The following is a 15,020-nucleotide window of genomic DNA, read 5'->3' on the forward strand; positions in this document are numbered from 1 at the left end:
AGATTTGCAGTGGTACAGTCTGGTCAGTGGCATTATCAGACAGTAAGAGATGGAGAAGCCCATTTAAGTTTAACAACCCATCATGGAAAGAAGATGCTGATTCTTTAATATTTATAACTCATTTGTTGCTCAAGTCTGAGTGTGGGTATTTGGGGGGTGGGAGGGGAGAAAGAAGATGAAGTGATGGCAAGGAGAGTTGACGCCCATTAAGCGCATGAGGTTCCTGCATGTTTTGTACCCCTGTACTACAAAACTGACTGACTTTCTCAAGAAAAAAAAATTCTTTTTCAAGCATCTTGCACACCAAGCTTCTGTCATTCACATGTTAAAAAAAGTTATAAGCTTCTATAACTAAATTTATAATGGAAGCACTGACAACTCTGATAGCAAGGCAAATTTGTTCCACTATTGTGCAGTAATTACATTTGCATTATGATCTAATCGGTAGATAAATTCTCAGTAAAGGTCAAATTAAGACTTTGAGAGGATCAGTAATGGGATATAGAACCTTTCTCATCTGAGGCACCAGTTCATACTCCACCCATATCAATAGTAACCAAAAGTTTCTTCAATCTGATGGCTAAGGGGATAACGTGAAGTGATTTTGTATTGGTGTCAGTTCACCTCTCAGACAAATGTTCATATCACAAAATCCTTGTGACAGTTGCAGTAGAGAAGCTAAAGATTCGGTGGGTCTGAGAACCGAACTGTTGTCTCACTTCTACAGGCAGGCCCTCCAATTCAGGAACTGGTGTAGTTGATAGGAAAGATAGCCCTTGTTACTGCCTGAACTGTGTATGTTCTGTGAACGGAAGAGGCTCCAGTAGTCTGAACTATTAATCAGGTATAATTCATAATCACTACAGCAAGACAAAACATAAATCATTTTAAAAATGAAAAGGCAGATACTGCAAACACTTATGCAAGCAAGTAACTTTACTCTTGTGAGTAACTTCACTGAGATGCTTACACATGCAGGCAACGTATTTGCAGGACAAAGGCTGAAGTTCCTAAATTCAAGTGCTCCTCGTTCTCAGTTGAAAATAACAATGTTCTCAGAAAATGGTAACAAAAATATTATTGCTACTCTTTATTTCTCACACATTTTTATTCTGAGATGTGTATTCAACCGAATAACCATATTTTTATTACTTTAGAAGATCACAGGGTGGATAAAATAAATGATTTCTTTTTTAAATTAAAAAAAAATCGGATTTTTTTATTTAAATCAGATTTTTTTGATAGAATGCTTTTTGAGGGAAAAAACCTGTCTGAAGATAGTTTTAATTAAGATCCATGACGAGAGATCATGTGATAGATTATAATTTCTAATTCTGTAGTATGAGATAATATATTCATGTAATGTTTAAGAAAAATTTTGTAAATGAGTTCCAATAGTTCATGGATTAGGGACCCAATTTTTGGGGGTTCTAGGGACTTCAGTATAGATTACTTAGGTTAATCTTTCTATCTACCCAATGGGACTCAGCATCAGAGATGCTTAGCTTTGCAGTTCTCAAACTGTGGATTTGTGTCTCCAGAGATAACATTCTTGTTAACAGCAAAAATGTTTTAAAATAAATATATATAACAAGATATAGATATAGATAGATGTGAGAAATAACAGACCTCAACCCTATTGTCCCTCTGCAAATTTGTGTACACAGAGTCAATCCCTTACTTCTCTCTAAAAGTGCAAAATTTCAGAAAGTTCAATGAATAGTAGATTGTTGGGGTTGAATAGATCCGGACAAGGAGAAGACGTCTGGAGACAAATGTGAGATGGGAGGGACGGGCAGCAGAAACAAAAGTGAAACTGTTTGACCAGCATATTCTAGAAGTCTTGAGGTCTTTCTGCAGGGGCAGGATTTTAGAATTGCACTATAAGAATTAATGTATAATTTGATTTCATCCTGATAGCCACCCCATTTGAATAGCAGAAAGGAATGACCCTCTGGGACTATGAGATTCTGTTTTCCCATATGCATTACAAATTGGGCCCTCTTTAGTTCTTTGTTTTGAGGTTTAGTTAGTAAGAGACAGGATTCTGTATTGTGTCTATGTTAAGTAGATTAGAGGAACGTTGAAGGCCTGGGTCTCAATGTAAATTGTTTTGGTTATCGACTAAAACTTAGCAAGGTTTAATTTGCAATGCCTTTTTGCTCGATATAAAATACTACTGTTTGTATTCTCAAAGTCTCTGTAAAAGACTGCTTGTGTGAATGAGGAATGCATGCATCAGGAAAAGATAAGGTGTGAAGGCCATTGTTAAGCAGATGGTCAAGAAAGGAGAAGCGAAGACACTTACTGAGATTTGTTGACGCCAAAGAACCATCAACATGTATCCATGACTGAGGAAGAGCAAATTGACCACCCTGAGGTGAAGGCTGGCACCCCTTAAGATAACTGATTAAATCGAAATCAGGACAGAATGACCCTCTCAGAGGTGTTTTGGAATGTTAACAGCAATCAATGAGTAAAATCTATAGACTTCAACAGAGAAAAAGGAATATAAGAACAGGGTGCTTTGCCATGGGACTTTGGGTTCGTCTTGCCACACTGCAGGAGCATCAGATCGCGACCAACAGTGCCCTGCTCCCCTCTGCGACCAATCTGTTTGGCCACTAAATTGATCCAGACTCTGGACTGGTAACTATGAACATCAACTGGCGGGTGGGGGAGGGGAGGGAGAGTTTGAAAAGCATATGCTAACTGTTGTATTCTCAATAAATGCGGCGTGCTGCCTTCTTCCCTATAAAGATCCCGTGTGCTTCTTATAAGTATAAGATTTCTGAGTGTAGCCTTCATTGATTTGAGATCTACCGTACCATTCGCTCACTAGATGGGAAAACCTATAATGGCAGCAGGCTGTAAAAGAGATCCAGTTTGGGAATATTTTAATGAAGTTCCTCTACCTGTGGGTAAGACAGGCATGCGCACAAAATGCAAACAGTACAACAAAGAAATGCAAGGCCTGGTTGCCCGAATGAAACAACATCATGAGAAGTGTTCTTTCGCAGGAGGAAGCTGCATTGAAGATGATGAAAGGAACAGGTCTGAACATGCAGGATCTTCAGGTTGGTAAACTTTTTGATTTCATACTTCTTTCTTAAGGACTGCCTGTCTTCTATCTGGACTATTCTTGAATTCTCATGTTTGAGCAAAAAATGTAGCTGTTACTCTATGGTACTATCATTTTAGATGCAGTTGTGATAAAAAATAAATAGCTGAAATGGGCAGATCCTCCTTTTACAATTTCACCTTTAAAGTAGTACTGAGTGTCAGTGAATGGAATGAGTACTACTAAATGAGCAGTATGGTAATAATAATTAAACAACTGCATTGACTTATTTTGTTTAGGAGAATCCATCCTCAACATATAGGATTCTGAAGACTATCCACCTTCAAGATCACCATCATTTTCTACAGTTTTAGAAAAAACGAGTTTTTGGGAGTGGTTGGGTCATTACAAAACCTAAACCTAATTTCCCCAATACTAATTTCTCCCTACTGTTACTCACACCTTTTTGTCAACTGTCTGTAATGGGCCACTCTCATTACCACTTCAAAAGTTATTTTTCCTCCAGTAGTATCCTGCTGTTAATTGATTTATCTCATTAGACTGACCTCACACTTGGTAAAGCAACCCCCATCCTTTCATGTATTTATACCTGCTACTGTATCTTCCACTGCATGCATCTGCTGAAGTGGGTTCTAGCCCATGAAAGCTTATACCCAAATATATTTGTTAGTCTCTAAGGTGACACAAGGACTCCTCATTATTTTTGCTGATACAGACTAACAAGGCTACCACTTTGAAACCTATAGTTTTAGAGTTATCTGCCAATGATAGTGTTTCAGTCTCATCATGTATGTCACATAGCCACAGTATATCACTTGCAGCAAAAAGAAAAAAAATCTCCATCATCCGGAAACAACCATAGATAAGCTTGTGATGAGAACCAGCAAATTACAAAAAGAGGTAATTGATGAAAAAATTGCCTGGTTTGTTTATGCACAAACTCTCCTTTCCGTACGATTGAGAACCCACACTTCATGAACATGGTTCAGTCATTAAGACCAGGATACAGTCCACACAACAGAGCAGATGTCGCAGGCAAATTGCTGGATAAAGGGTATGAAAGAGAAATTGAGCAGTGTGCAAAAAGTCTAGAGGGGGAAATTGTTAACCTGAGTCTTGATGGGTGGAACAATGTCAATGATCCTGTTGCATGTACTTGTGTGACAACAGAAGAAGGGAATGTCTTTCTTACAGAAACAATTGCAGAAACATTATAGAAACATTAGGAAATGCACACACAGCAGAATACTTACAAGTAGTAGCAGTAAAAGCTATAACAAACTGTGAAAAAAAATTCAAATGTCTAGTATGCAGCTTGGTCACAGACAATGCTGCAAATTTATCAAGGATGAGAAAAAATTATTTAGAAGAGTCCCAAGCTAATAACATACGGTTGCAATGCTCATTTGATTCACCTCCTAGCCAAAGACTTCAGTGTTCCAGAAATAAAGGCTAATGTTGTTGAAATTGCAAAATACTTCCGTAACAACTGCTTTGCAGCAGCTGCTCTGAAAAAAGTGGGAGGAACCAAGCTAACTCTCCCACAAGACTTGAGATGGAACTCAGTAGTGGACTGTTTTGAGCACTATATCAAGAAGTGGCCTAATCTGATCACTGTTTGTGAACAAAATAGATGGCACTGTCACAGCTAAAGTTCTCAACATTCGGTTTAAGAGAAATGTTGAACACATGCTGAGTACCCTGAAGCCTATTTCTGTAGCCTTGAACAAAATGCAGGGAAATAGCTGTTTTATTGCTGACACTGTTGAAATTTGGAGGGAACTGAATAAGATCTTAAAAAGAGAAATATGCAATGACAGAGTTAAACTACAAACATTAAAAAAACAAATGGGACAAGCACTATCTCCAGCTCATTTTCTTGCAAATATCCTCAATACTCGGTACCAGGGTCAAACCTTAACTGCTGAAGAGCAGGTGGCTATGACATGGACATCCAGCAATCATCCCTCTATAATGCCAACTATAATAAACTTCAGAGCTAAGGGTGAACCATTCAAGAAATATATGTCTGCGGATGATGTTTTAAAGAAAGTCACACCAGTGAACTGGTGGAAGTCACTTAAGCACTTGGATTCAGAGACTGTTGAAGTGATAATCTCACTTTTAACAGTAGTAGCTTCTTCAGCTGGCATAGAAAGAATATTTTCTTCCTTTGGACTAATTCATTCCAAATTGAGAAATCGTTTGGGACCTGAAAAAGCAGGAAAGCTTGTTTTTCTTTTCCAGATTATGAACAAACAGGAAAATTAAAGTGAAGACAACCGAGTTAGCTGCAGAAGCCAATATTTTAAGTTTCTCATGTTGACCTGGCTGACATAGTCCATTTAATTTTTTTTTAAAAATATTTCATTTAACTACTTTAGTTAGTTAAAAACAATTTTAACAAAAACACACCTGTTTTAAAAAAAACTTGAATGTTTAACTAAATTCAAAAATTCATATGGTTGTTTTGTTAAAGTATTACATGTTTGCTGTTGAAGAAAAAAATCCAGAATACATAACGCTGTTGTTTTAGTTATATAAAACAATTTAAATATCTGTCTGGTGACGTTCTCCTCCTAATACAGCATGGCAAGAAAATCCTCCAAATATAAATGATTAACCTGTTGAACTAGAGATAGTTCACCTTCCAGTGACTTCATAAATATCTGCTTCAATTACCGTTAGTAAATGAAATAACCAAACAATCATTCATTTTCTGATATAACTGTAAAATTAATCTGAAAAGTTTCCAAAATAAATCACTTTAAAAATGTAGTGTGTACCTTCTAAAAATGAAACCTACATCTATCTGAGTTGTGAAGAATATGTATTAAGGTTATAACAACCAACAAGAATGCACTTTAATGTAGAAATTCATGATTAAATCAAGTCTTCCTGACTAGTGATTTAAATCAAATCCACCCTGGAAGATCATACTTGGAATTAAATTATTTAATTAATTCACTATTGTAAAATAAAATTACATTAGTTCTGATTTGGAATGAGAAGTCAGAAGCAGCAGAAAGTCACACTGAAGATAACAGCTGGAGTGATATAACACATTGACAAGTTAAAAACAACAGAAGAGATCTAGCTTCTGCACTTGCCTAAGCTATTCAGAAGGAAATTCAGCTAGATCCTGGAAGCATTTTGATCAAGATCAGCTAGTGCTTCCCAGGGCCAGTTCTCTAGAGATAGAGACATTTATATTACTCTTAACCAAGACACTATTTACAATTCATCAGTCAAAAATCTCTCCTTGTTAGGCAGTGGAAGCCTTTATTATACTAATTTGGCAGTGAATCTAGTCATTGGCTGAAGAAGTAAGCTGATCCCCGTAGCTGTATGTAAAACAGCTCTGCAAGAACTGTTCCAGCAGTCAGTATCTCTCTCTCTCTCTCTCTCATACACACACACAGTAAAGTTTTTTTTCCCTTTCAAACAATCCCCCAGCCACTAGAGCAGCACTGGAGCCACACTAAGAAAAAAGGAGGAATGCCGACAGTTGAAAGTACAGGGGTGTTTCCACTATCCTTTAAACACGTGACCTACGATAAACTAGACTTTATATTTTTCATCTTTCCATTCCTTTTATATATAAATGAAAAGTTTCTAAATGGGACAATTACCAGCAATTGTGGCTTTCATGTGGGAATCCTTGTTAGGGGAAATTTTGTGGTTCCTGTAAAACCGTGTACATCTAGTTGCCACAGTATCGTATGACCATTTCTAGAGGTCAATGGTACCAATCAAGTATAAATGTATGAAAGCCTGAGGACTACAGAAAGTTAACTCCACAGGTAAGAATATTCTTCTTGAGATAAGGCCCAGAGCATGCTCTCAGGTGTGCATATGCAACATAGGAACGGCCATAGTGGGCTAGATCAATGGTCCATCTAGCCCAGTATCCTGTCAGTGGACAATGACAAATGCTTCAGAGAGAGTGAACAGAACAGGGCAATTTATCAAGTGATCCATCCCCTGTCTTCCAGTCCCAGATTCTAGCAGCCAGAGTTTAGGACACCCAGAGCATTGGGTTGCATCCCTGACCATCTTGGGTAAAAGTTCATGGAGGACAGGTCCATCAATGGCTAATCTAATTCTTTTTTGAAACGGGTTACACTTTTGGCCTTCACAATATCCCCTGGCATCAAGTTCCACAAGCTGACTGTGCATTTTGTGAAGCACTTCCTTAGGTTTGTTTTAAACCTGCTGCCTATTAATTTCATTGGTTGACCCTGGTTTCATGTGTTATGTGAAAGGGTAAATAACACTTATATTCACTTTCTCCACACCATTCATGATTTTATGGTAGCATATTCTATGCTAGCATTCCCCATTTAGTCATCTCTTTTTTAAGATGAATAGTCCCAGTCTTTTTAATCTCTCTTCATATGGAAGCTGTGCCATGCCCCTCATCATTTTTGTTGCCCTTCTCTGTACTTTTTCCAATTCTATATTTATTTTTTTCAGATGGAGCAACCAGAACTGCACATAGTATTCAAGGCGTGGCAAGCCATGGATTTATATAGTGGCATTGTGATATTTTCTGTCTTATTATCTATCCCTTTCCTAATGGTTGCTAACTTAGGTTTTGTTTGTTTTTGTTTTTTTTTAATACTGCTGCAGCAATGTGACCAGATGTTCTCAGAGAACTATCCAAAATGACTCCAAGATCCATCTTATGTGGTAATAGCTAATTTAAATCCCATTAATTTGTCTGTATAGTTGGGATTATGTTTTCCAATGTGCGTTACTTTGCATTTATCAAGATTGAATTTCGTCTGCCATTTTTTTGCCTAATCACCCAGTTTTGTGAGATCCCTTTGTAACTCTTCCCGGTCTACTTCAGAATTAACTAACTTGAGTAATTTAGTATGGTCTGCAAACTTTGCCATCTTACTGTTCACCCCTTTTTCCAGATCATTTATTAATATGTTGAACAGCATTTATTAATGCAGTACAGGGTTTAATTTTGTTTTGGTTTGGTTTTGTTCACAGCCAGTTTTGTCCAATGAACTATGTACTCAGCCAAAATTGTTGTAAACCATGTTAGTCCTTGAATAGTCCTTCCCATAAGAACCTCTTCTGTGCAATAAACACTTCCCTCAAGGTATTGTTAGCACTGTTATGTCATTTCATCTTGCACAGATCACCCATGAGGCAATTTCATAGTGATACGTACTGAAGAGAAATAGCTACACTGGTTATAGCTTCTTGTCTTTTTGGAAGAATGGATGGTGGTTGCTCTATTTCTTCTTTGCTCTAATCCACTCTAGTTTCTCTGAACTCCTGCTGCAGATACATTTGCCAAATGTAACACTGGCTGTCTCCTCATGTTAAAATTGTGCAACCCTGTCTCTGCAACTCAGGAGAAACATAAATAGAATGCTAAACTGTGTTCTCTGAGTTTAGATATTACCTCTTAGAAATAATGCTTGTTTTGACTGGTTTCAACCTGGTATGTCAGCCCTTCAGCCAACCAACTCCTGTTTTATGTACACGATATGTGAGCACCAGTGGCTCTTTGGTTATAGTATACTTGCATATTCAACCTATAGTATAAGTTCCAATTCACATAGGCATCTTCATTTTTTAGCAAAAGCATGGCTTGCCCAATGTCTAAAATAAACACCCTTTCTAGCATGATGGGTAAGACCCTACCAAATTCACGGCCATGAAAAACATGTCATAGACCATGAAATCTGATCTCCCCCATGAAATCTGGCTGTTGTATTCTACTCCCACTCATACTTGTGTGCTGGTGGTGGTGGCGGTGCTGGCTTCAGAGCTGGGCAGCCGAGATCAGCTGCTGGCTGGGAGCCCAGCTCTGAAGCCAGCGCCACCAGCAGCAGCAGCAGAGAAGTGAGGGCGGCATGGTATACTATTGCTAACCTTACTTCTGCACCGCTGCCAGCAGCAGCGCAGAAGGGTGACAATACCATACCATGTCACGCTTACCTCTGTGCTGCTGCTTTCAGAGCTGGGTGGCCAGAGAGTGACAACTGCTGGCAAGGTGCCCAGCTGTGAAGGCAATGCCGCAGTCAGCAGCGGTACAGAAGTAAGGGTGACAATATTGTGGCACCCACCCCCCTAAAATAGCCTTGCGACCCCACCATGCATGATTCTTTTGGGTCGGGACCCTCATGATTACAACACACTGACAGTTCAGATTTAAATATCTGAAACCATGAAATTTACGATTTTTAAAATCCTTTGACGGTGAAATTGACCAAAATGGACATGAATTTCCTAGTGCCCTAATGATGGGGAAATCTAGAGATGTTAAAGGTTCCTGCCTTGACTGCTTACTTTTGAAGTAAAGGTACTTCCATGTAGTAGGCAAGCATTGAAGCAGAAAACTGAGACAGCTGATATGATGGACATTCAAAATATAGCCTGTAGTGTCATGTGTAACTGGAAAAAAAAATCTTACAGAAAAAAAAAAAAAAAACACACACACACAAGGGCAAAGAGTAACCTTAACAAGTACTGGGGCAGCATGAACTTGCTACTGGAAGCCTCAAAAGTAGCAGCAATATTTGGATTTTTTTCTGTATGGGAGGCCTTTTTAAGGGGGAGTTGTGGGGGGAGTATATAGAGGCTAGTAGTTGTTCTGATTCATAAAGTTCATGCGGTGAGTGACAGCTCAGTGGTTTGAGCATTGGCCTGCTAAACCCAGGGTTGTGAGTTCAATCCCTGAGGGGGCCATTTAGGGATCGGGGGCAAAAATTAGGTATTGGTCCTGCTTTGAGCAGGCGGTTGGACTAGATGACCTCCTGAGGTCCCTTCCAACCCTGATAGTCTATGTATTTCCTTTTCTTTCACTCAGCAATTCCCAGTATGGAATCATGTTATAAAGACATTATTAGAGCGGGGTGGAAAATGGTGGTCCCATCCTGGGACATTTTTAGAGATTTTGAAAAAATTTCCTGCCCTGAACCCAGATAAAAAACCAATCTCAAAAATGTTTGTGAATTGACAATGGGGGGGAGAGGGGGGGATTTAAATAAATAATTTAGTTGGGACAATTGAAATGTTTTAACATTTTCAAAATGTTTTGATTTTTGATCCTTTCCATTTTACTAGTTTAAATTGCAAAATAAAAATTTGTTTGGAACAAAAAACCCAGACATTTTCATCTCAGAAATATCAAAATGGGACATGGACACTGAAGAATTCTTGAAGAAAAAATTTAGACAAACTGAGAATTAGATCAAGGTCAACCATTTCTTGTGAACAGTCAGTTTCAGACCAAAAAAAAAAAAAAAAAAAAAATCATCCTGACCAGCTTTACTAAAGATATTTATTGATAACTGAATCCTTACAAGTGTCAATAAATGTAATAATGAATATTCTGTTCCTAATTGGTGATGATGTAGGGCCAAGTTCTTCTTTCAGATATTATTCTACAGCACCATTGATGGGTGTGTGCTTTAGACTTGTAAGAATACATATCTATTCTATAGAGTTTAGAATTTATAATCTAGATTAGAGACATAAAAGGAGTGGGGGAAGAAGGGAATGGGAGAAATTACATGGAATGATGTGATTTGGATTGTTTTGGCAAGTGTTTTTGCTTTAGTTGAGTCCAAAGCAGACAGCAAAGAATTACAAAGGGATCTCACAAAACTAGGTGACTGGGCAAGAAAAAGGCAGAGGAAATTCAATCTTGATAAATGCAAAGTAATGCACATTGGAAGACATACTCCCAACTATACAGACAAAATTTAAAAGTCATTGTGGATAGTTCTCTGAAATCCTCTGCTCAATGTTCAGAAGCAGCCAAAAAAGTTAACAGATAGTTTGGAACCATTAGGAAAGGGAGTAAGACAGAAAATATCATAATGCCACTATATAAAATGCACGGTATTTTATATACCTTGAATACTGTGTGCAGTTCTGGGTCACCCCATTTCAAAAAAGATATAACAGAATTGGAAAAAATACAGAAAAGGGCAACAAAAATGATTGGGGGTATGGAACAGTTCCCATATGAGACGAAATTAAAAAGACTGGGACTATTCATCTTGGAAAAGAGATAATAACTAAAGGGAGCTATGCTAGAGATCTATAAAAATCATGAATGGTGGGGAGAAAGCGTATAAGAAAGTGTTATTTACCCCTCCACTTAATACACAAATCAAGGCTCACCCAATTAAATTAATAGGGAGCAGGTTTAAAATAAACAAAAGGAGAACTTCTTCACGCAACGCACAGTCAACTTGTGGAACTCGTTACCAGAGGATGCTGTGGAAGCTAAAAGTACAAATGGGTTCAAAAAAGAATCAGATAAGTTCATGGAGGATAGGTCCATCAATGGGTATTAGCCAAGATGATCAGGGATACAACCCAATGCTTTGAGTGTCCCTAACCTCTCACTGCTAGAACAGGGGAGGGTTCACCTGATGAAATTGCCCAGTTCTGTTCACTACCTCTGAAGCATCTGGCACCAGCCACTGTCAGAAGACAGGTTACTGGGCTAGATGGACCACTGGTCTGACCCAGTATGGCCATTCTTATGCTCTTATTGATGCACAATCTTCTCAGACTGTGCTCCTTAACTAAAAAGTTTTTTTAGGTAGAGTACATAAGAAAAAAACCTAGTAGATTTTTCATAATACCTGTGCTCTGCACAGTCTATTAGGACTCTGCATAATATTTAAGTTGTATAATCATAAACCACTTTTTGTAGCATGTTGTCTTTACAGTCCCATTGGATCAGAGGTGGGCAAACTACGGCCCACAGGCCACAACCGGCCCGGCTCTTGAGCTCCCAGCCAGGGAGGCTAGCCCCCGGCCCCTTCCCTGCTGTCCCCCCTTCCCTGCAGCCTCAGCTCACCATGCCAGCACGTGGCTGTGAGCTCCTGCCGGGCAACGTGGCAGCATGGCTGCCAAACATGCTGCTCTGAGCGGCATGGTAAGGGGGTGAGGAATGGTGGGGTTGGATAAGGGGCTGGGAGTTCGGAGGGGGGCAGGGCAGTCAGGGGACAGGGAGCAGTTGGATGGAGTGGAGGTTCGGGGGGGGCAGTCAGGGGACAGGTAACAGGGGGGGTTGGATAGGGAGTGAGGTCCTGGGGGGGGGCAGTTAGGGGCAGGGGGGTCCTGGAGGGGGCGGTCAGGGGACAAAGAGTAGGAGGGTTGGATGGGTCGGGAATTCTGAGGGGGGCAGTTAGGGGACAGGAAGTGGGAGGATAGGGGGCTGTGGCCAGGCTGTTTGGGGAGGCACAGCTTTCCCTACCCAGCTCTCCATACAATTTCAGAGCCCCGATGTGGCCCTCAGGCCAAAAAGTTTGCCCACCTCTGCATTGAATCAACTGAAGCATCAGGCAACCCACATTTTCTGCAGTTAAGAAATCATAAAAATATGGATTAAATCTTTTTTTAAAATATAAGATATGGGCATTTTAGCCGATAAGACTACAATATACAAATGAATTGTGCAACAGTGTGAGAGTATGATGACTGGCAGTTGCCTCTGATATGACCGTTCACCAACTAGGATGTGATAATACCCATCACGCAACATTGAATTCTTTGTAGGGTAGCCTCGAGTGGGGAAAGTGGGAGAAACAGGGAGACGAGAAGAAGAGCACCAGTATGATGGTTCTGGAAATCACTTCATGTTTCCTTACCTGTCATCTCCTCGAGATTAAAATAAGAGATGTATTAACCCAGTGCTTACTGGAACATACTGTAAACCAAGAAATCTATCTATATCTAACACACACAAAGGTAAAGCCATTAAACACAGCCACAAAGACAGGTTTCAGAGTAACAGCCGCGTTAGTCTGTATTCGCAATAAGAAAAGGAGGACTTGTGGCACCTTAGAGACTAACCAATTTATTTGAGCATAAGCTTTCGTGAGCTACAGCTCACGCTCTGCCATCTGGACGACAGTTACGCAACTGTGAACGCCAATGCTTCATACGGTTCGCATGTACTGGCCTGACCACCCGCCACCGGCAGATCTCGAGAACACGAGGATAAAAAAAGCCAGCCCACTCCCCCCACTGCGAGCAATGGGCAGAGCGGCAGCCTAAGTCCCTGACCCAAAGTCTTCCCCAAGCGGCTCTGTTAGGTTTCCTCCCCAGCTGAAAGGAGCGGAGCAGGACACTCACAGCCAGGCGCCTTCACCATCTTTCTGCTTTCTACAGTTTTTCTGGCTAGTATTTCAGGGGGCCGAAGATCCCGGTTCCGATTCGGGCCCCTCCCCTCCACGTCTCCCCGGCGCGCATCACGCTCACAGCCACCTTACCTACCTGCCCGGCAAGGGCTGAAGCGCAAACGCCGGGCAGGAGACCGAGGAGACGAAGCTGAGGAGCCGGCTCTGGGCGGAGGATGAGCCAGGCAAGGCAGAGAGAGCCGCACACATCAGGCCGGCCGGCCGGTGCAGCCCCCCCGAGCCTCGGGCGGGTGGAAGCTGTCCACGCGCAGGGGTCGCTGCCGCCGCCGCCCTCCCCAGACCCCCGCCAGGTGCCTCGCCCCGCCGGCCACTCACCGGAAGAAGGGGTCTTCCTCGAAGAGGTCCCTCAGCCCGCCGGCGCCAAACATGGCTGCGACTCCGCTCCTCCGCCTCCCTCCCGACTCGCCGTGGCACGGCAGCTGCAGCCCCAGCGCAGGCGGCGAGCCCGTCGGCTCCCCGCCGCGCCCGCCGCCCAGCAAGCTCATGTGAGGAGCCGCTCACGTCCCATTGGCTGCCACGGGCCTTGGCTGCCTCCCAATAGGGTGGGGGAACGGAGTGGGAGGGTGTCGTGGTGGGGCTGCTGCCCTGGCAACCGCTTTCAACACAAGGCCTGGGCTTGGGCTGCTGGCCAGGTCCAGAAGCTTCTGGCTCGGCTGGAGCCTCAAGGGCAGCAGGTTACGGGGGCGGACAGCACCATGACAGCAGGAGGGGAGCCCCTATGGACGGGGGGACCGGGCAGGGCACCATGACAGGGGGGAGGGGAGCCCCAAGGACAAGGCACAGGACTGACACAGCAGCACAATAAAGTAGGTTGCAGCATGAGTACTTAGACACTCAGCACCAACATATTAGGGGGACCAGAGCATAGGGATGGAAAACCATGAAGTAGGGGGGCCTGAGGGACGATTACCTCAGAGAGCAGCTCCAGAGAAAACTATGGTGCAGGGGCACTAAATAACCATATGGCCGCCTTGGGCCTCTTGGGTGGAAGCACAGGCCTATGGAATATAGGAAGTCTAGGGCTACAGCATGTGGGGTTTCTAGCACCCAAAATGGAGTGCTATCCCCATAGCACTATTATACAGGGTCCCCAGTGCCATGGGCCAAAGAAAAGTCCAGGGGCAAGGGGCCAAAGCAAACAGTGCACTGTAAGACAATGAAAAATAGCAGAGACTTGGAAAAATATATTCTGTAGCTAGGAAGCAATAGTCTATTTAGAGACAAGGAACAGAATTTGTGTAGGAAGTGGAGATGGGAACAATTTCCCTTCTTTCCACTTTCAAATTATTCATTATTTGTTTTACTTTAGCCCTAGGAGCCTTAGTCATAGACCAGGATCCCTGAGTGTTAGGCCCTTTGAAACACAGACCAAAAAGACTGTCTCTGGCCCCCAAGGCTTACAGTCTAAATACAAGTCAGTATAGATTTGTTCCTGTGCTTCTTTAGGGAGTTTCTTGAGCAGATGGAACAGGAACAAATTTACACTGACACACCCCTGGAGCCCTGACCAGGGGTATTCTATCTGCTACCTAAAATCCATAAACCTGGGAATCCGGACGCCCCGTCGTCTCAGGCATTGGCACTCTGACAGCAGGATTGTCTGGCTGTGTAGATTCTCTCCTCAGGCCCTAGGCTACCAGCACTCCCAGCTATCTTCGAGACACCACTGACTTCCTGAGGAAACTACAATCCTTTGGTGATCTTCCAGAAAACACCATCCTGGCCACTATGAATGTAGAAGCCCTCTA

General features: G+C 41.9%; 1 protein-coding gene across 1 annotated transcript in view; it reads right to left on the reverse strand.

The window, feature by feature from the left end:
* Nucleotides 1-13,766, reverse strand: part of MLF1 (myeloid leukemia factor 1) — a 32,476-nt gene extending 18,710 nt beyond the window's left edge. Inside the window, exon 1 of the mRNA XM_084639743.1 lies at nt 13,588-13,766. Coding sequence (XP_084495869.1) covers nt 13,588-13,757 — 170 coding nt within the window. The 5' untranslated portion in view covers nt 13,758-13,766. The remainder of the gene's footprint in view (nt 1-13,587) is intronic.
* Between the last annotated feature and the right edge of the window lie 1,254 nt (nt 13,767-15,020).

Source organism: Lepidochelys olivacea (genome assembly GCF_965140295.1).
Source record: "Lepidochelys olivacea isolate rLepOli2 genome assembly, chromosome: 9".
NCBI lineage: Eukaryota > Metazoa > Chordata > Testudines > Cheloniidae > Lepidochelys > Lepidochelys olivacea.